The sequence below is a fragment of the Alosa sapidissima genome, chromosome 23 (assembly GCF_018492685.1).
Source record: "Alosa sapidissima isolate fAloSap1 chromosome 23, fAloSap1.pri, whole genome shotgun sequence".
In the NCBI taxonomy this organism is placed as follows: Eukaryota; Metazoa; Chordata; class Actinopteri; order Clupeiformes; family Clupeidae; genus Alosa; species Alosa sapidissima.
In genome coordinates this window covers 13,368,726-13,391,259 of record NC_055979.1, presented here as the reverse complement: position 1 = coordinate 13,391,259, position 22,534 = coordinate 13,368,726, and the positions used below count along the sequence as shown (strand labels likewise).

General features: G+C 40.2%; 1 protein-coding gene across 2 annotated transcripts in view; it reads right to left on the bottom strand.

The window, feature by feature from the left end:
* Positions 1-16,666: 16,666 nt before the first annotated feature.
* gmppab (GDP-mannose pyrophosphorylase Ab) overlaps positions 16,667-22,534 on the bottom strand; it is a 34,772-nt gene continuing 28,904 nt past the window's right edge. The window contains exon 12 of one of the 2 annotated variants that reach the window (XM_042081674.1): positions 16,667-16,920. In XM_042081674.1, the coding sequence (XP_041937608.1) occupies positions 16,913-16,920 (8 nt within the window). In that variant the 3' untranslated portion in view covers positions 16,667-16,912. The remainder of the gene's footprint in view (positions 16,921-22,534) is intronic. The other variant, XM_042081670.1, reaches the window with a different exon arrangement.

The following is a 22,534-nucleotide window of genomic DNA, read 5'->3' as shown; positions in this document are numbered from 1 at the left end:
GACTGTAGATAGATTTATGAGTAAAGTTACCAACACAGGAAATGTTCTATTTTGTCTTTATTATTTTGTCAGAATGCACCAGAATGCTTTGTTTGTATGTGAAAATCACAAACCCCACCCCCCTAAAATTAAATGAAATCATATTGGACATATTGTGACTCTCTAACTCTTATCTTATGTAGCTGTAGAAGCAAGTCTCTCTGATGTTTGTGTTTCTGCACTACAATGGTACTGTTACCACACTGCACATAACTACTGTACATATCTGTCCATATGGTTCATACCATATTTATTCAGTTTTTATTATAATATATTCTGTTCACTGCATATATCTATATGATTCATAATGGTACTGCCAATACATTGCACATATATGTAAACCTACATGTTGTGTTCTCTACAGATGGAGTCGAGTCTCCGTGCAGAAGTAGATATTGCATGCCAGGTTTCAAAAGTTACGATCTCAGTCCAATCGTTAGCAGCTCCATCACAGCAAGTTATGGTCCATCCCCAAAGGGAAATGACAGTGTTCGTTGTGCAATTGAAGCAACTCTTTCACAACGATCCATAAAAATAGTTTTCATTTATGACACGGATATCCATGGCTGAGACGTCTTTAGATCGTCTTTAATTATAAGTTCTCGTAACGCAGGGTAAAGTTAAACTTTCGTGTCCATATATATTATACTTCTTTGGGACACCCGTGATCATAACTAAACTATTTATTTTGTAATAGTATTTCTAACATGAATTTATAACATAAAAGTGATGTTAATGTTCGCAAAATAGCTATTTTTCTTGTTTCCTTTGGAATATCCACGATCGTTTCCTACTTCCTGTCCTGAGCGGCGAGATTTCACTATCTGTTACGTAACTTCCGTTCTTAGCTGTATCCCATCTAGCCACAACCAAGGGGGCAGGCAAATTCCCAGAAGTAGAAGAATCGACGTAGGCTGGAGGAACCACCTCTCTGCTAACTCCCATAGAAGCCCATTCATTCTAGGATTTTTTTGAAATACCATAACTTCATATAACATATATCCTGTGCCGATTTTGTAGCTTCTGTGTAATCTACATAAACACTACAAAGGCAAAACAGACTCCACTACCTCGTCCGTAACGTTGGTTACCCGTAAGAAGAATGGTTAGCTTGTTCGGTTGGAGGGAAGCTAGCTTTGACGTAATCTCTCTTTCGCGCCGTAGGGAGATAACCGTATTGTTTGGATAAGAAGCTCACCTTACTGTCTATGACAGTAACTCATAAGCAAAACCTAGCATACACGACCGTATGTTAAGGTAAAGCATTACACAGAGGCAACCTAATAATAATAAAAAAAAGTAAACCTAATTTTAAAAAAAAACGGCACTAATCATTTCAGAGGTTTTCGATGGATTGACTGTAGGTCGGAAAAGTGGAAAGAAGATTAGCTTCAAGGCTATAACTTTTTTGTTTTGTTTTAGCATGACTGTTTTTGAAGATGATCATGTGTGGTAGCTTCAACATTAACGCGACTTGGTGAGGATGATATTAATAATAATACATAAATAAATGTTTAACTTTGATGACTTTGAAGGCGAAGGAAGTGTGAGAAGAATTTCTGTGTATCTATCATATGAGTTACAAAATTCAGTTTGATGGCTAACATCACGAAGTTAAGTGTGAGTCTGCGCAGTACTGGGGGGACCAACTGAAAAATCGTTCTATTTGACTCAGAGCCCTCCCATTGAAAACGACGGAGTCTGTTCGTCCATTTCTTTTACTGTCTATGGCCACAACCCAGCTGAGGCTGGAAACCTGTGCATCTTTTTCTACTGCTTCCGTTACAATTTTGCCAGGACCAATCACAAGCTGGCTTATCCACCTGGCGTGCTATTGGCAGGTTTAAAACAATGACGATAGCGGGAGAGCCCGGAGTTTTCGCGTCGCTCTGCAAACTTCGCCCGGTTTGTTGATCAGATTGGTGAATGACTATCCAATTGTGTACAGAGTCATTTGAACTATGCCCGTTGATCACGCCTGTTATGCAGTAGAAAATACATAGCGATCTCCCCAAACCAATGTTCAATCTTAACTCATTGAATGCCAAGCTGTTTTTGGGAGCTTTGTCCTAGAGTGCCAGCAATCTAGACCATTGTTGATGATTTTTGTACAGCCACAGCATATCCTGTGTTATAGCTATGAACACATACAATAGCTCGATTAAAAGGTGAGACTTTAAGCTCTCGGTGGGTGCAAACCGTGTATTTCTACACGCCTCTGTTCCTGAGAAATCCCAAGTTAAACAGTGGCTAGTTTTCATCAAAATCGCTGTTTTTTTTCTAGAAATGGAGATATAACGTCTTTCATGAAATATGAAGTGTTGCCTGTTACTTACTTGTGTAAACTTTCCGGGAAGTGATCAGCGAGACTGCCACCTAGTGATAGACCCACGAAAATGGCCTGGTTTTGACCTGACGTGCATGCGTCACTGATCCGACCCAAAGCGGCAACGAGTTATGATAAAATGATAAAATCCAGATAAAATGTCCAGATTGTGCATTTTCATGAGTTTCACGATCGTCATATATTTCATTTCCATTCATCACAGAGTTCCCAAAATCACATATAAGGTGTGTTAGAGTGTCTAGTTTCGTAATTAAAAAAAAAAGCTAAAAACGTAATATTACGTTTTTGGCCCCCAACGCATGGGAAGGAAAACGTTTTTGGCACTCAATGCGTTAAAAGATTGAGCTTGGTCTGGTGAAAGCCAGACTAGTAATAATTAGCTTCCACTATAATCAATGGAACCTGCTACACCAGATGTCACAGTGGCACATCAATCAACCGAAAAGGGCACACGTTACCCCGCTGTTCATTGAGCACTCCTCCGAGGAATGTCTTCTGCCACTGCTGCCCTTACACACACAGCAATCCAGACTGTTTTTATCTGTGGTCCGTCGATGGTGGAACGACGCGCAAAGTGTTACCAGAGTAGGGGCATCCCTCAAGAAGATCTTGTGGACCCAAATCTTCGGTGGGTACCTCCTCCTAACACACCTAACATTACATTACATTACATGAGTCCTTTTGAATGCAAGTCACTCCACTCGGCGGCCATATTGTAATGCTTTTTGAGCACTTATCGGGCATCTATTTCGGTAGAAATAGGCTTCACAACACCAACCTTGCTCCAGAGGCGAGATCACAACACATGATTGGCAAAATGTATTCACATTTCGACTTTTTTGCTGCGGAAGGGGCATGATATGTGTAAACAACTGCCATATTGGCGTTACAAACTAACCCCATGCATTTCTATGGAGGATTTATGAATGTACCTCATTCTTCTTCCACAAACTCCCTCTACTTTGACTATTTCTTATAACTTCTGCATTCTTATCCTCTACTAGTAATAGTATTGTTTGATGTAGTATTGATTCCAACCTAAGGTCTCCTGTGCATTGTAGCTTGAATGGTATTCCTCATTTTTGTAAGTTGTTTTGGATAAAAGCATCTGCTAAATTAATACATTTAACTGCATATGTGTCATGGATACAATATATAAAAAAATATTTTCTACGGTACTGGCGCTCAACATATACTCCACCGTAGTTGCCTTCAACGAAGCCCGGGGGTCAGAATGAAATCAATCTGAATTCAATTGAATAGAATTGAAGGCTCCACAATTGTACCCAATGATCTAATTTAAGTATTTTTAGTGCAATCTTAAAAGCACACTGAGTATCAGTTTAAATATGTTAGATTTCACCCACATGGTTGTCGGTGACTGAACAATTGTCTGAATGTATCGGCACCTTCTCACGGAACAGAGATTCAATTTTGTTCCACCACAGCCATTTATTTTATACATCAACCCCTCAAATGAAATTTCTCAAAGCTGGTAAAAAGACAGGTGTGTCACACCTGCAATAAAAAAAAATCAAACAAAACACACACACACAAGCAAAAGCTCTCTCTCTCTCACACACACACACACACATACTCAGTTTCTTCAACTCAGACCTTTTCTCCCTCTCCCCATTCTTTTCTAATGAAATGTTTGCCTCAGTTGTAAACGCCATTTTCAATTAAAACCAAAATGTAAATTTGTCCAGTTAGAAAGCTTCCCCACTCCCTCCCTCCCACACTGACAGAAACAGACTCTTGTCTTGTCACTTTTTCCCTCTTATTCTGCCCTTCTTTCTCTCTCTCTCTTTCTCTTTATTTCTCTATTTCACTCCATCCTGCAGTATTGGGGATGAATGATAATAGCTGAAATGGAGCAGTCTCAGACACACACACACACACATACACAACCGCTGATTATGGCCATGCATGCAGGCTGCCTACCTGTAGTTAATAGACAACAGCTTCCCTCCCATTTGCTTGGGTTCAATTTTCTCCTGGATAGCCTGATGCATTTCCTGTTTTCATGTTGTTGTGAATTCACCCATAATTTTTTCTCTCTCATTCCATCAGGCTGGGTTCTAGAACCCCCTGGGCTTCTGACATTGCAGTTCATCTCCATCATACACCTAAGGCTTTTTTACCACAAATTAACATCTGTTAATCTCCAACAAGACAGTAAGGTAATTGCTAGATGATGGCTGTTGCATTGAACGACGAGGGAGAGTACTACCTCTTTAGTTGATAGAGTACTTAATACTTTAGTTGATAGAGATGCATTACATAATTACAGCACAACATAATTAATGCATATACCACTGTTGTTTTATGGTTTACTTCAGGGAGAATTCCGGCAATTTTTCATTTTTCTTTAAAGATGGTGTTTAAAATCATGCCCCCAGAATGTAGCACTGTACCTGTCTGGCAGCTCTAGTCACTGACTGAAGCAGATGACATGTAGTTCATAGGCTGGGGAAAGAGCTATTTATTGGTACTGGAAGACTTGTTGTTAAGATGTTTTTGACCTCCAATCATGAATTCAAATGTGAAATTTGACTGTATACCCCCCCCCCCCCCCCACAGGGATGGTGTATTTCATCCCTCTCCCACACCACCCACACATAGGGGTGTGGGTGGTGTGGGAGAGGGATTAAATACACCACACACACACCATACCCTCCCATACACAAACAATATATACCTTTTCAATTACTACTTTTAATTTATTCTTTATAGTTGAGCTGGCTCTTGAGCACAATAATTTAATTACTTATAAATCCTTTTATGAGTACATGACAATAACTACTTGAACTTGAATTTGGGTTCCCTTGAATTTGGGTTCCCAGGGTACGGCATTTTTTTTCCCCCTGACGTGTAACAAAAGAATCAGTCTCAGGGTTGATGAGCCATGCCTCCGAAATGTTGTTGCAAGCCTTCGAGCTTAGTTATGGCTATATATAATTCCAGGATGCCATTATCATCTCATCACATTCACTGATACTGTAACAATTTCATGGACTTCTTCTGAATGTTTTGCTTATTGATTTTGAAGGCTCTCTACAGGATCTTTTGCAAAAACATGTATTACTGAACTGAACGCAGTGTGGTATGCGGTGTGGATTTGTTTGTTTAGAAATGTGCAGACAATGTTGTTATCTTCTCTTTAATGCCTTAATAGGTTCCTATTGAGCGACTACAATGCACTGATTTCTGGAAGACTGAGATATACTTTTCAAATAATATAATATATCAGAAACAACTTCAAAAACATGTTGCTGGCATGCAACTATGGAGACAGGTCATCATTAAAACGTGTACAGTAATTATATTCTTAATTCAGTATTATTTATTATATATTACATTGATATACTTAATACACTGAATCAATAATTACACTGAATCAATAATATTTTTGACAAACAAACACACACTCTCTTGCTCACACACGCACGCACGCATGCACGCACAGACACCCACACACACCCACACACACCCACACACACACACACACACACACAGAGCGATCTTTAACATTGGCTGGTATTTGTGTGTGTGTGTGTGTGTGTGTGTGTGTGTGTGTGGAGTCCATTTAGCAGGGATTATATTCACCAGTTGTTCTATTATTTGTCCTCAGTTGTGTTCCGATAGACCACTGTGTATTTCTCTTTCCTCTCTGTTGAATGCCATTTCTAAAGCATACTGCAAATGAATGTCTGCAAACCTCTCAAATGCACTCATGACATGAACAAACCTCTCAAATGCACTCATGACATTCCATTGTGTACAGAGTCTATTATTGATGGATACGCTTTTGACAAGTTTTTGTACACATTACTGTATTCTCTGCATCGCAATGCCTACCAAGTCAAAGTTTAAACACATATATCAAGAAAAACATTTTCATTTCTTGTTCAGCCTGGTGTAAAGAGCATGACGGCAAGCTGCATTTCATACTCATCATCAACATCCCCAAGTACACGCTAAATCTGTTGCTGTAAAAAGTCTCTGTCTAAAGGCAGCAATAAACTGTCACAACAGGCCCTGGTTTCCTACCTAAAGACAATAGGAGAGGTGAGTATTATAATAATACAATATTATAATATTAGCATCATATGGTTAAAGGCTGGATGGTTTAATGATCTTTGCAGATGTTGGGCAGGCATAATTTACCATATCTTATTTCATAACATTTTCTCTGGCCCACAACAAATGTGTGATAACTCTACTTTGGATGAAGTCTACCAATAAATATGATATTGCATTTTTCATTTGAATCATGTCATAACTCATAATTTTTGGTGGGTCGGCTGTTTCCCCAAAAAGATGGAAGGCAGAAAGATGGAAGGTAGAACCCCACCTCTTTTTTTTCTGCCGAAGTGAAGTCTGATGCTGTGTGTGGCTGACAGGGTAACACAAATCACCGCATATTTCAGCGGCACAAGCTAACTCCCTCTGTCTGCTTGAATGATGTTCACATATTAGAAGAAAATTGCAGGAGGAACCAGCAGGCAACAACGCCCATGAACAGTCACAGAGAGATACGTATAACAGAGTTAAGGAAAACACAGAGCAAAGTCTCCTGCAAACATCTGTTTTGAGCCTCTGTATATAACTTTGAAATTAAATGCCATTCTTGATGATATCACCTGTATAAGGTCCAGGGCAGAATAATGCAGAGGTGGACAAAGTACACAATTCCTGTACTTAAAGGTGCTCTAAGCGATGTTGAGTAACGTCACTTCTGTTGACATTTAAACAAAACAGAGAGCTAGATGGCCCCTCCCTCCCGTGCAACTAAAACTCTCCTGAATAGGCATCTCATCAGTGATTCGCTGGAAAAGTTTGTTATGTTTCATGGTCCAGGCTGCACCAGGCTGTTTTTGTTCAAATGGATGCAATAATTTAATTTGAATCATCATTCATTCTCTGTTCACAAATCTAAAACATTTTCACTACCGAATACAAAACTAGATAACTCAATTATGAGTATCTTATTTAAGGAGGCTAAAGATCTAGGTATGTGGTGAATGTCAGGTGATTGTCTAGTTTCATTCCAACTTTACAATGGCCATGGAGGATAGCCTGGTTGAAACCAGACCACTTCTTAAATCTCAATTGCTAACAGTTTCATCTTAGTTCTCCCAGGCTACATGGAAGATGTTCTGATGAAGAATCTGCTGTCAGCATCATTACCACAGCCAAGTTGAAATTGAACTATTGAAAAAAGGAACTTCAAGATGGTCTATCGCATTTACAGAAAAATCTAGTCACAAGTTTCCAAAAATATTAATACTCTAGTAAAATAGAGGTACTCAAAAATCATACTTAAGTACAGTAATCAAGTAAATGTACTTAGTTACTGACCATCCCTGGGCATACCTAACTGTAGCTGTTGCAACAGGAACAAACTAATCTTCAATCAGATCAGTGACTTCCTTCTCTTTCCAACTCTGCAATTTTATTCTGCTTTATTCTTAAACAAAAATCTCATCTTTTGAATTGCAAGGGCAGTTGTTAATTTCTAAACTAGAAATTAGAATAAGAATATATATTAAAGGTTATTTTAGAAGTCTTATGCAACTACTGCTGTGACATGCTATACATGACAGCCCACATAATCTCTGATAGTGTAAGAAAAGGTGAAAATACAACAAAGGAAAAAACACTCCACTGGCAATCAAGAGTTTTGATTGGAGGATTTCTTTGATTGGATATTTTCGGGTCTTATTTCGGAGCAGTATTTCAGTGATTTCCTTAATATAAATTCAAACCAATCTGCATGTTTTCTTGTCTGTCAGGGGAGGGGTTTGCGCTGCATTCATTAATCGACTTGTTAGGCCTTTCCTTCAAGATGGCAGTGACAGGAAGACGGCTAAGGTAGGTTAAAAACACACCCTTCAGAAAATATTGTTTTTAGAACCTTTCGAAACACTTGCAATATTTACAATACTTCGATTTGTCTGTAGAGAATCTCACCACACTACTACAGAAGTGTCATTCTATTTTGAACATTGTCAGTGGTGTAAAATAGAGTTTGTTTTTGACGTGTGTGTTTATGCCCTTTGCATTTACATCGTAAGACAATTTGGTGTTAATGCAAATGACTGCCTTGTTCAAACCTGCACCAATTAACGTAATTATGCTCTCAAAAAAATGTTTGAACCTGTGAGCTTCTGGAAATAGACCCTATAGGTTCTTTTTGCTCCGGAACATTCCTTTAAAACGTGTGATGTGTGAAAAAGAAACTTGAGAATAGGAAAGCTGTTCACAGCTTATAGAAAATGAGTGTGCAACATAATGTCAGTATATCAAAGGGGAAGAACAAATCGATTCAGTGTGGAGAGAGGCCTGATGCAGGCGAAGGAACATCACCAGATATGAGTTGAGTCTCTGAGTTCTTATTTTGACATTCCAAGAATAGTGTCCATTCTAACCTTGATTCACATGAACACAATACCGTAAAGGCTTCACTATCTGTGCAAAACATGATGTCCTTGACATATCTGATGAAGGAAAGTTTTTTTTTTCAAATACCTTAATCCTTTTAATCAGATCCCAATATGAGTATGATACAACATGAAAATAATTATTTGAGAAGCTGAACAGAAGCAAGACAGACTGATATTGCAGTTGTACAGATAAAAGTCTTCAAGCTGAGCCGTTTCTTGAGTTTCACGTCAGTAATAAACAGATAGATAGATAGATAGATATTTTATTGATCCCCAAGGGGAAATTCAAACAGACTTACTATGTGCAAACTTACTTTAACTTTACCACTAAACTCACTTAATCAAATCTGCTGTTTCATAATATGTAGAGTTTATAATTTACAACACAGATGAGACAAGAGAGACTGTAAAGAACATGCATTGGTGAAAAGCCTTGTTGCTGTAACAGAGGAAGCTCTTGTCTATACCCCAGGTCATCATCATTCAAACCTCCATACTGAGGATGACCACTGGCAATGCAAATCAGGGACAAATGTACACCCTTCAAATTATGCAGGAGCATAATTACCAAATAACTACTCTCTAATCACCTCCTCGGTCTTGCCTTTTTTTCAACAGATAGATTGGCTCCTTTTCATTTTGGCAACACATGATCACCACTTGACTTACGATGGAGGGAAAAGTTCCTACTGGGAAGGCAAGGCAAGGTTATCCTCTCTGATTTAAAGGGGAAATCTGGTCTAAAAATAGCCTGGAGGACCAGACCCAATCTGTAAGATTAAGGGTCTGGCCTTGAATAACGTAATGGCCCAACTCGAGGGGCGGCACCAAGAACGCATTTGAAAATCTCACTGCACGCAATTGGATAACACTATACAATCAATGTTAAAGGATAATTCCGGTGTGATTTTGACCTAAAGTGTCTTGAAACATGATACCGAGTGTGAATGTATGTCTCATAGCTCACCTCGGCTTGTCCCCTGCACTCAGAAATCTGGCGCTAGTTAGCCAATGCTACCAACACAGTGTTTCGTTGTGGTGCCTCGGGCATCGGCCTAGCCATGCAAATAAATCACTGTTTTACACCATTTACGAGGCTCAAAGTAGCTACTTCATTGGTAGACTTCCGAGGGCCTTGACATTTAAAACGAGACATAGAGAACTTTGAAAGAGCACTAGTAGTTTATTTACAAGACGATTTATACAGACAGTACCTTAAGGAATTTTACCGTTCAACGCCATCTTGAATTTAGTTACGATAAGTCGAGTCGAGTAGCCTTGAATTCCCTGCTACTTGAAAACAAATAAGATGGATGTTGCTGCTGGCGAACAGTGTGACAAGAGTTAAGCTTTTATTATGTTATTATCTTTTATAACGTTTGAACTACAGTAGCCAACTAGCTCCGCTGGTGGGAAACGCATGGGACTCATAGCGCTGCCGCTGTCCTATTGCGTGCAGAGGGAATTTGAAAGAAAACTGATTATCCCGCCCCTCGGACTGAGCACTGCGAACGGTGAGTGCCCAGACCCTACATTTTAATGTGGGTCTGGCTCGCCAGGCTATGCGAGATTACTTCCGGGGGGAAGATAATGACGCTTAAGTTTTAAGACTCATAAGTTATTAAGCTTAAAAGACTAAAATATGTCAGGTTAGGTTTTCAGAGACTGTTCCATAATGCCTGTAGGTGAATGCAGTCCCTCATTACATCTGATGCATTGTATAAAATGTGTAAGCCAAGTAAAGTAAAGGGCATGTACAATAAATGTAGCCTGATATAGTTTGCCATTGACACACAGCTGTGATGTACAGGCCAAACACCCTTCAGGCTTTTAGCACTCTATATCACAGAGCAAAATGTCAGATTACATTAAACTACATTTAGCAACTGTTGGGGCTTAGCCAGAAACAGAACTCATAAAGGTCAAACATACTGTATCATGTAGGCCTATGTAAAATGATAACATGAGACCTACATCCCCAGTGGGTGTAGGCCCACCATATATTGAGAATAACAGCCCCTCTCGTGGACACGTCACATATAAGGTCATTTTAGCATCTAATGCTAACGCTAGACCGCACATGCTCTCCCAGGGCTAAACTCGGGCGTCACTTACAAAGGGGGAGTTTTCATAGAGCGTGTTGCTCCTCGGCTGCTTAATTCCGATTGGCAGCTTGTGCCGGGCAACCCGAGCCTTTCCCGCGGGGCCTTTATGGCCAATACATGTCTCAGACAAAGCCTAAAACCCCCCAGCGTCGGCCGTTGAATCTTTCAGGGAGCGGGTCTGAAGCTGTATTATTTAGCAGTCATTTGAAGTCATTTGCTCGTCTCTGGCGGCACCTCCTCCCGGAGCCTGACGGTGAAATATTTAATATTAGAAGTGGGGGTAGCCAGGTGGAAAGTGGCGTTGGGATGGAGGCAGAGGCAGAGATGTTTTGGAGGTTATTACCGCACGCTGCGGAGGCTAAATTAAGCCCCTGCTACGGAATCAGAGCACTGAAGACACCTCAGTGTGCTCCAGACTGCCACTCGCCTCCGAGCATGTCAGTTGGTGAGTGTGGGTTTGTGCGTGTGTGTGTGTGTGTGTGTGTGTGTGTGTGTGTGTGTATGTGTGTGTCTGTGTGTGTGTGTGCCTGTGTGCTGGGAGACAGTTTCAAGCTGCAGTAACATTTAGGCAATAGGGAGTGTGTGTGTGTGTGTGTGCAGATATGTCTGTATGTCTCTCTCTGTGTGTGTGTGTGTGTGTGACTGGTGTGTGTGTGTGTGTGTGTGTGTGTGTGTTTGCTCTGATGCATGGCTCATTAGATTCAATTACACCCTTATTTCAGATAATTAAAATCCCCTCAACATGTAAAACAGTTTTAGGTTAGTGAGGGCACAGAGAGAGCAAATCTCATCAACACAGGCCCTAGAACCTACATTACAGCGATGCTTTGGAGCCAGTCGTTTAGTTGAAACATGAATGATGATGAACAATCCATCTGGAAAGTCTGATTGTTCAATGAGTAAGTATTTTTTGAGCTCAAGATGGCGTATTTGTCCTCAGATAGCACTGGACCACTTGATTAGCATACAAGCCCAATTTAGGGAGGTCAGAATCAATACATTGAGCAGTCCCACTGAGAAAGGGGTTTGATTGGAGTGGTCATCATTGCTTATTTTTGGAGTAGATTCACAACAGTGACTTACTCTCCCCTTTTCAGAAATGCCAGATTCATTTATTAGATTATGTACTGGCCCAGTGGGTTAGTTAAAGCGATGGTTCGGAGTAATTTCACCCTAGGGTCCTTTGCACCATGACCCCGAGCCAAACACCCTCCCAGAACCTTTTTTCCCTTGGTCGAAAAGCCTATAAAAGTCCTTGCAGGAAGCGATTACATCAACGTTTTTTGGTATATCCATGTAGCTTAAGACTTAAGACTAGGATAGCAGAGCACAGATGTGCAATACGTAACATCGACATGAAAAGTTCAGTGGCAGCCCATTTTAAAGATGCCCGTCATAATGTGTCTGCCCTTAAATATATGGGAATTGAGATGGTAAAAATGCCCAGGAGGGGGGGCAATATTGACAACTTACTTCTCAAACGTGAACTATATTGGATTTATACCCTGGACACTATGGCACCAAGGGGTATGAATGAGGACTTCAATATCAGACCATTCCTGTAACTACTTTAATGACTATGTGGTTGCTAACTGAAAATCTTTAAATAATGGTACTTCTGTTTCGTGTTCTTCTGTTTGCCCTTTAGAAGTGAGTAAAGACTGTAGCAAAAGTTTTTAACATGATGCTGTATTGTAGTCTCCTGGATAAAAATAGTAATTATATAGACACCTTATCATGCTTACTTGAAAGTATGATGGCCATAGGGCCTGATGCTATGTCAAGTACTCTCAATAGACTTCTCTGTACACTCTAAGACGTGTTTTAGAAAGAACTTCAAAATATGTACTTATGTTTGTATGTATGTATGTGTGTATGTATATATTTTCTGTATATTTTTGTATATTTGGTAGAGACTGGTGTAGTATGGTGAAAAATATTTGTGAATGTCTGTTGGTACCTTGGGATGCACCTCTCTGCAGTGGGTGTGCCTTCCAATCAGAACTTGATTGATGTATCATGTGACCCTTTCTATCTAATAAGTATGACGTGTGTCTATCTTGATTCAAGTCTGATGAAGAGTGTGTAGCTCGAAAACGTTCACTTGGTGAAATAAAAGATAAAGCAAAATGGGAGCAAGTGTGCGGACATTCAATTTTATTTTTTTGATTGTCTGACCCTTTTGTCCTGCACCTGCGTTTTGGATGTGCGCACCTCTACCTTAGTAATTTACAAGATAAAAGTTGGTTCAATCACGACTGCAGAACGTCATTCGTTTCTGACGGCGCTACTCGACCAGGGTTCGACCAAGGGAAAAAAGGTTCTGGGAGGGTGTTTGGCTCGGGGTCATGGTGCAAAGGATCCTAGGGTGAAATTACTCCGAACCATCGCTTTAAAGTGTCCACAGGCCGTCCACATGGACTTACAACAAGAAAGGGTTAGACCGGAGAGAAAGTGTGAGAAGCACAAAAGAATAATAATTGTACAATTAAAATATTAATAATACTGCAATAATGAATTGATGAATAATTATAATTATTATTTTTTAATAATGTTGTAATGAAATGCTTTTTACTCATGTGTTTTGTTTGCTTGTTGTACTGTTGTATTCCTGTTGCTATAAATGATTGGAGGGTATTAGTGGCAAAAGAGGTGTTCTTTTTATTTAAAAAAAAAACCTGTTAAGTTCCAGGCGACAGTTTCCCTTTTGCGTATTAACTTAGGTCTACTAATTCTTGATTTCTCTGCTCTCTCTCTTTTGTTACTTAAAAATAAACCTTGATCCTTTTACCATAATGACTAAATGATGGAACTGTAAGCAGTTTGAAGCAAGTACTGCTGTCTGGACCATACGCAAGCAGTTTGGGTTACCATGGCTATGGATCAGATTTTGAAACAAGCGAGTCATTTGTGTGGCATGACACATTCCTAATCTCCACCAAAGATTCTAGAACAGAGCTCTGTTCTAGAATCTTTGATCTCCACTGTAGGTTTTCTCTGCTTACCCAAGCCTTTCCCAGATAAGCTCCAACACGCTGCATAAACATGGCTTCCAGGAATGAGACTTAGTGACAATCCTGGCTAAGTTGCCTTAGAGTAAGTGCTAAACCTCCTAATAGAAGTTGGTTTCATTCTCCTTGGTAAACAAAGTCATATGCTCTTCTATTAGTTAATCCATTGGTACTATTGTTTATCAAGTAAACTTTGCTTCACCATGTTTAGTTCTGACAGCATTGCTAACACATTTCTATCCAGTGATCTGAGAGGCATAGTAGGTTTGTACTGTTGAAACATATCTTGATGCTGTTTGGTGTATTTTGGTGTCAACCTTGCCGGAAAATGAAAAGCATGAATGGCTGGTTGAAAATGAAAAGCATTTTTTGACATAAGGCCAGTTATGAAAATGCTTAGTGTCTAAAATAGTCTGAAGATGCTTAATGTCCTGTAAATTTGATGATTCCTCAAAAAAAATGCTCCATATGGTCCTGGTGGAAACAGTTTTTTGTCCGACTTTATATTTTGCACAACACAATTTTTGTTCTTTGTATAAAAGGAAAACATCTGCTGTGGGTATACCGTACCTCCTCTTTAATAGAATAAAAAATACACTCCTCTAAGTAGGAGTCAGATGAGAGGCATACTGTGTGTGAGAAGAAATGTGTGAATGTGAAGAAACAGACAGAACCCTATTGAGGAAGTCTTGGATCAAATATTTGAAGACATCAAGGGCCACACGTGTGTGTCTGTCTCTGTGTGTGTGTACGTGCGTGCTTGCATGTGTGTGCGTGCATGTGTGTACTTTATTTATCCAGAGGAAAATGTAGGAATCAAGCTTTCCCCGTAACCTAGATAGATTATGTATGTTTAATGTTTACCTTAGGTTTTTTGATATCACTGGCAAACAAAATAATTTCACAGGAGTTATTTGGTGTGCAGATTTTTACATTTTTCAACATTGTTGTTGTTGTTTCGATCCAGTGCCCATCCTAGTGGACACTGTGCTGTGCGTGGCTTTTTTTGTCATCATTTATTTGTGATAACTTAAGACATGAAGGTCTTGCAAGAATGATGTTACGTTTTTAGAGAGCGTCAAGTGAATACATTAAATATTGCCTTTTAAAAACAGATTTCATTGCAAGGTCATTTTTGCCCCAAAGTTTGGCGACTTCAGGAATACTTTTGGCCCAATACTGTTATTTTTAAATCTCAGGGCCTTGAGATAAAAAGCCCATTTTGGCGACATTCTACATTCATTATTTAACCATGCCAACCTTTCTAGCGATAGTCCACCTGTCTTCAGTCAACAGTTCTGCTTAGAAAGATAACTTCAAGCCGCCCAATTCTGCCTAACAAATGCATTACCTACTCCAAGCTAAGCCACTCCAAAAATTCATGTTTTTTAAATTTGTTCTTTTCCTCCTATTCAGCACCATATTCATCTGTGATGAGTAGTTTCAGTTTTGAAGGTTAAAAAACTACAGTTCCATTCAAATAAATAATTCTCTGAGTGAGTGAATCTTATCCTACCTACCCACCCACACACACACACACACACACACACACACACACACACACACACCAAACTGCACAACAAAACTAGCATGCTGGTAATTAAACTTTCCCACCCTGCAGAAAGAGATAAAGTCTTCATGGCCCCAGCACGCTGACTGATGTTCTTAATGAGCTTAAGGTGGAGGACTAGAGAAGAACAGAGGAAAAGAACAGAGAAGGGGTGAGCTACAGAGGAGATGAAGGGAGGGAGCCACGGAGAGGTTATTTACACCAAAGATCGGAGTTTAATCTTCCTTGACGTACTCTGATCTCTAATAAAAGCGAAAAGCCATCACAAAGGCCCTAATTAAGGCAATCCACCACCCTCTCGACATGCAACCAGGGTGTCAAAAAGTGAGTGGGGTAAAGAAAAAAAGAGAGAAACGGAGAATCGCTTAGTCATCGAAATGCTACATCAGAGTTTAGGAGCGCCCGGTCACAGCTTGCTAAATGCTAATAAAGGGCGTGTGATGGGGGGGCTGGGAACGCCTCAACAACAACTGCCACAAAGAGGTGTTGATTTAAGAGGTGACTTAAGCAACTGATGCTTGAGGAACTTGTACTGTATTTGCTGTCTGGGTCGGGCAGAGAGCAATATTTCTGTCGACTCAGTGGGAAAACGAGTCAGTATAGTGTTCCCAGAAAGCTAATGGAAAGCTACAGTGTAATGAAGATGATATGTTACTGCACCAGCGTATAGGGAGAAGGGTGAAAACCCAAGCTCTAGAGGAATCAGGTCCGCATTACAATACAAAACACACAGCTCATATAAATTTCTCCCTGAATCTCAGAGTAGGGTTCCGAATCACAGGAGTGTAGCGAAGGGAGAGAGCAGTGACCCCACCCGGTCTTGAACCCGGGTCTCTGGGGTAGCCTACTAACCCTGCAGCTTGACCGCAATGCCAAAGAGACAGGCTCATTGGTATGGCAGTCAACTGTTGTGACGGCACTCATGTTACAAGTTGTTTATATACTGTTTATTTCACATTATTTTTCCCTTCACTGTTTTAAACCTTTATCTTTTATATAATTATTTTATGTGCCTGTTATATCCCAGTCTAGGGCTTGTGGGACATAAAGTTTTTAAATAGTGAAAAAAGGGCAGAAAACAGATTAACAATTAACTTGTATGTATTAGTAAAAAATAGATTAAATAGAAAAAAGCGGTATGAAAAACAGACTAGGAGCAACTACAAAAAGCAAGGCCTTGAAGGTAGGCCTCAGCAGCCAGGCGCTCACTCCCAGTCTCTCACCCCGGTGAGTGGAAAAAACGAAGGTGGTTGCACAGGCAAGGCCCGAGGCTGGCCCTAGCGGCAGTGGAGTACGCAAGCAAGAGCGAGCGAGAGAGATCTCGAATAACGTCAGCCAGCCACTTTTAAAGGGGCAGGCCGTCATGACGTCCAATTGGATCACACCACCAATCAGCTGCCTGTAAGACACACACAAAAAAAAGAACAGACACAACGAATACACACAGAAACGACAAACAGGGTCGTAACAGTGCCATACAGTATACTGTATGTTCTACTTGTACATACAGTATGTACTTCAATGACTCACAATTGATGATGCGAAATAAAAGTTAAGAAAAGGAACAGGCATTCGACCGTCCACATGGTCTCATACCAGTTTTTCAAAAGCACTTTGAGCAACACCCTTAACATAATAACCCGTTTTATTTGCATAGTGCCTTTATCATACTAAAGACTATTAAACATGGTGTTGTATAGGCTAGGCATTCATTTTTTATGATTGAGGGTCCTTTATGAAGTACAAAATGGTGTATAATAAATAACTACAGTAAAAAGCTTTGTGTGTTATTAACACGCGTGAGGAGATGAATGTCGGCCGCTGCTGAGACAGCACAGTTGCCATGAGATGTCAGTCTGTCATATTAGTGGCACAGAAAAACAGACCATCTGGTCCTCTGTCTTTGCCTGATGCTGAGCTCCATAATGGGCATATTTCTGGCTTTTAAGAGTAGTTGTACATCTGAGGTATACCTCTGTCAAAGGTTTAGGTTTTGGGATCAGATTCGGAAGGAACTTATGTGGTGACTGTCGTCATGCTTTGTCTAAAATGACTCACAGTTTATCCTGCTGTGCTTTGACTAATGAAGTACATAGCCCAGCGTTTCTCAAACATGCCAGATGGGAGACATGCCAGGTGGGGCGTGAACTGACGTGAAAAACAGGAGTTTTTTATTTATTTTTTTATCTGTAGCAGGCCCATCGCTAGAAGGCAAGCAAACCAAGCAATTGCTTGGGGCCCCGAGCTGGCCAGGGGCCCCAAGACAACGACTGGTTAAGAATAAAATGTAACGACAAACTGTGAGCGCCCCTTTGATAGTCAATGCAGTAAAGAGCAACAACACTGTTACCGGCAAGTAGTCGCTGAGAGCAGCCAGCCAGGTTTGTGGTCTCTGCTGCTGCCGCGAAAATATAAAACCTCGGCAGTCATAATGAAGCGAAGTTATGCGTCCGGAAGCCAGATGAGAAAGGAAGAGGATGACAAGAAAAAACAAGATAGTGGTAAGTGATAAATTACACTGGATAAAATAGCTCTACTTGTCTTGTACAAATGGTGTAATGTCGCAGCAGGAAGGCTAGCCTAGCAAAAAATGTTTATGTTAACTACCTGCCTGACGGCCCATGCTGCTTGTAACAAACTAGAACATGTAGCGCAACTTTTTTTTTCCGAACGGACGGAATATGGTTACATACTGTAATATGTTTATTAACGGGATAAGGAAGACGCAGATCTGTTCCAGAATCACTGTTTATCGTATTTAATGACATAACATTGCTATAGCTTTGTAATAGGTTTTGATGAAAGTGGCATAGCTTCTCTGCTATACTAACTATTTGACCGTGATAATCTATTTACCAAATGGGGGTTAGGAAAACCACACGATAAATTCCGTGCATCAAAGCAGACTGGAACTTTCATGTCTAGTAGTATTCATGCACTCCAGCTGTTTACTGTCTTTAAAGCACCAGGTGCGTCTATCTAATTCTCAAACAGAATGCTTAAATGCTAGGTCAATGTATAACATTAGCTTGGGATGTTTTTACAGTAAGCATTGGTAGTTGTGAAAGCAGCTGCATCCCTTCTAAATATCAAAATATGGAAATGCTAACATATCTTTTCTTTCTCCCTCAAGGTGCTTTGCTTAAATTTCTCAGCCCTCAAGCTCTTCCTAAGGATACCTCCACTGATGGAAATGGCCTGAAAGGTTAATCCTGTGTGTGTGTGTGTGTGTGTGTGCGTGTGTGTATACTTGTATTTATGTTGGATTTTTAAATTGCTATACAACCTGCACTCTTTATAGTTAGAACAATGCATCCTTTTTCTGCATAAGATGGTGTTTTATTTTCTCACTTTGTGAGAACTGAAAAATGTTAATGTGAGTGTGTGTGTGTGTTTAAGTATGTTGGCTTTAGTTATTGTGCACTTTTTTACATTTATATTGGATTTTATGGAACGGTGGTGTTTTTGCAAATGTTCAAATGTTCAAAACTAATGCACAGTATATATATGCAACTGCAGTATTTTCACTGTCAAAATTTTGTATTTATATAAACTGTGGGTGAACTTAAACTGTATGGCTATGCAGAGGTTCCTGTAGGCTTTGCGTGCGGGGGGGATGGGAGGGGCCTCCATGTCCATTTTGCTTGGGGCCTCCAAATTCCTTGAAACGGCCCTGATCTGTAGCCTGGGCCCAGGTAGCACCCGATGCGCAATGGACGCACTGTGTTATTCATAGGGAAGCGCTCGTGTCAAGGCAGCTTAGTTAGTCCCGACCTACATGAGATTTTGAACGTTGTTGTGAGAGAGTGGTGAATTTCATCAAAACCCGGCCCTTAAAAGCGCGTCTATTCTCCGCACTTTGCGAAGAGATGGTAGCTGACCATCTCTTCGCAAAGTGCGTGTTTAAGCTCCGAGTCGCCTCTTCTTGGAGGGAGAGCGCATGTTTGAATCTGCAAGCACGTTCACTAATGAACATTTCTTGACGAAGCTGGCCTATCTTAGCGATATATTTGATATATCTTAACGATAGGTACATTTGAGTTAAATGTCCAGTTACAAGGCAAAGACAAGCACCGACCCCAACTAGCAAATAAGATTACTGCATTCACCAAAAAAACTTGAGGTATGGGACAGGCGCCTCGATCGTGACAGTATTATGCCTTTGAGATTTCTGAGCGAAATCGCTGAAACGTCTGATTCGGGAGCCACTCTTGTGATCCCATGTATTAAACAGTAGGCCTACATCACATCCCTGCAAAGTTTATTTCAAAAATATTTCCCAACCAGCAGTGCTCAGTATGACTGGATTATGGATCCATTTAATGCAGCATGTTTTCATTGAATATATTGTACAATGCTGTAAAATGGCCTATGCTTCCTAATATGTTGCTGGAAAACATAAATATGTGTGTTATTATGTATTTATTTATTATTATATCTGCAGCACCAGCTGATTTTAACTCTGTTGAAGAGGATATATTTAGAACTTGTCATTATTTCAATAAATTTGACAATTTTAAGCTTGACCTACCACTTTCCTGGAGCGATGAGGGACAGGTGGGGCTCGAGAATGCCCCCTTGATCAAAGTGGGGAATAAAAGAAAAAGTTTGAGAACCACTGATCTAGTTTGTTAACTACCACAGTCACGAGTTGGGTCGCGATAGTCTGTCATTTTTAAAAAGTGGGTCCCCAGAAAAAAAGTTTGAGAAACACTGACATAGCCTATGCAATGAGAAATGTGGTAGAGGATTTTTTCTTGTGTTTTTTTGGCTCTTGAATTTGATTAAGCTGACTGGCTGATTGTCATGCTGTGCGCAGTCAGATACCAGGCAATGCTTGACTCATTTTCTCAGTCTTGTAACTATTTGTGAAATTATGTTTAAGTTGCTGAATTAATCGAGAAAGCTTATTTAGCTTGAAAAGAGTTGGAGAGTTCTCTGACGCTTTGACAGTTGTTTTTATGTTTTAGTGAGTGAATGCTTGAAGAATGATATGTCTATGCGAAATAGTTTTTTCTTGTGTCCCATATCCATAAGTCTGATTCTGTTGCTTCTTATGGCTTCATGTTGTCTAGTATCGGGACATTCTAAAACGCTTAACGTGAAAAAGCTTAATGTGGCTTAAGGTTGGAAAACAACGGCCAATGATCACCAAATTTCTCATGGCCATATCTTGTCATGAACACTTAAGACTGTCAAAAAAACTAAACCGAAATCCAACGATTATAGAAAAGCTCACATTAACTCATCACAGTTTTCTTCTTCATTGGCGCCTATGGCGAGGAAAAGGCTTAATGTGGTTTAATGTACCTAAACAATGATCGATGATCACCAAATTTCTCTCTCATTTTGCTCTTCATAACCACTGAAAATGGTCAATATATCAAACCCAAAGTCCAATTATTATGGACGATATCTGACTGACATAGTGTTTCTGCTTCATTGAGGCCTATTGAAGCTGCTTAACTGCTTAAAGCAACACAATGTAGTCCTTAAAGCAGCACTAAAGAAAATGTCGGGGTCCCCCTGCAGTTGATAAGCACAATAATAAACCAACTAAATATGCTTCTTTTGCAGCAAAGTATGAACATAACACAACATAGAGGGAATGCATCTACAGCAGTCTGTAGAAACAGATCTCCGAATTCCTGTAGTATATGCTCTTCTCCATTTGCATTTGGGGGTAATATTACGTTTTTGGCTTTTTTTTTTTAAATTACGAAACTCGACACTCTAACACACCTTATATGTGATTTTGGGAACTCTGTGATGACTGGAAATGAAATATATGACGATCGAAAACTCATGAAAACGCACAATCTGGACATTTTATCATAACTCGGTTGCCGCTTTGGGTCGAATCAGTGACGCATGCACATCAGGTCAAAACCAGGCCATTTTCGTGGGTCTATCACTAGGTGGCAGTCTCGCCAGGTCTCCCTGATCACTTCCCGGAAAGTTTACACAAGTAAGTAACAGGCAACACTTCATATTTCATGAAAGACGTTATATCTCCATTTCTAGAAAAAAAAACAGCGATTTTGATGAAAACTAGCCACTGTTTAGCTTGGGATTTCTCAGGAACAGAGGCGTGTAGAAATACACGGTTTGCACCCACCGAGAGCTTAAAGTCTCACCTTTTAATCGAGCCATTGTATGTGTTCATAGCTATAACACAGAATATGCTGTGGCTGTACAAAAATCATCAACAATGGTCTAGATTGCTGGCACTCTAGGACAAAGCTCCCGAAAACAGCTTGGCATTCAATGAGTTAAGGTAAAAAAAAAACTCTTTAGGGGGCCTTTAAATAATGACTTCTAACTCATGTTGATGCTACATTGACTTGGCAGACGGAGGATGGAGTCTCTGACATTGCTAATGAGTGGTACACATAGTATTGCACTACGATGTAACGTTGTTGTCGTGGGTAGGAACATGACTCTTTTTGTCAGTCTTAAGTAAGTGGAATACTCCTCCATGCACATTTACACGCGTCGAAGATGTGCGTCATTGACGTGCGGTCACATGTTGGGAGGCACACGACATCCCACGCATGCTGCGTTGATGATGCAATTCTAGTCACATTTGGGACACAGACGCAGGATTATATTCAGGCCCTTAGGCAAACTGGGTACCCCCTTGGCACGAAATGTTTACCCTGATTATTGAAAATGGATGAAAAAGGGAATTCCTATATTGTGTTACTTCAACAGATTTTATGGAGGTCTTACTGCTATACCAAGCTATGTTTGTTGTATGTTGTTCTGTAAGGGATAATGGACGACCCGGTGGTCTGGTCACATAAATTAATGCACGGTCGAGGTTGTAAAACGGCCCCGACGCGAAGCGGGCCGTTTAAACCTCGTAAGTGCATTCATTTCTGTAAACAGACCACCATGGAGTCCATTATCCTGCTTATTCTACTGTTGCCACTTGCGTTGTGTTCATTTCCTGTTACAATTTAAACGTTTTTATCGCTAAAACTGTCTTTTTGTAGAACTAATTTCTTCCG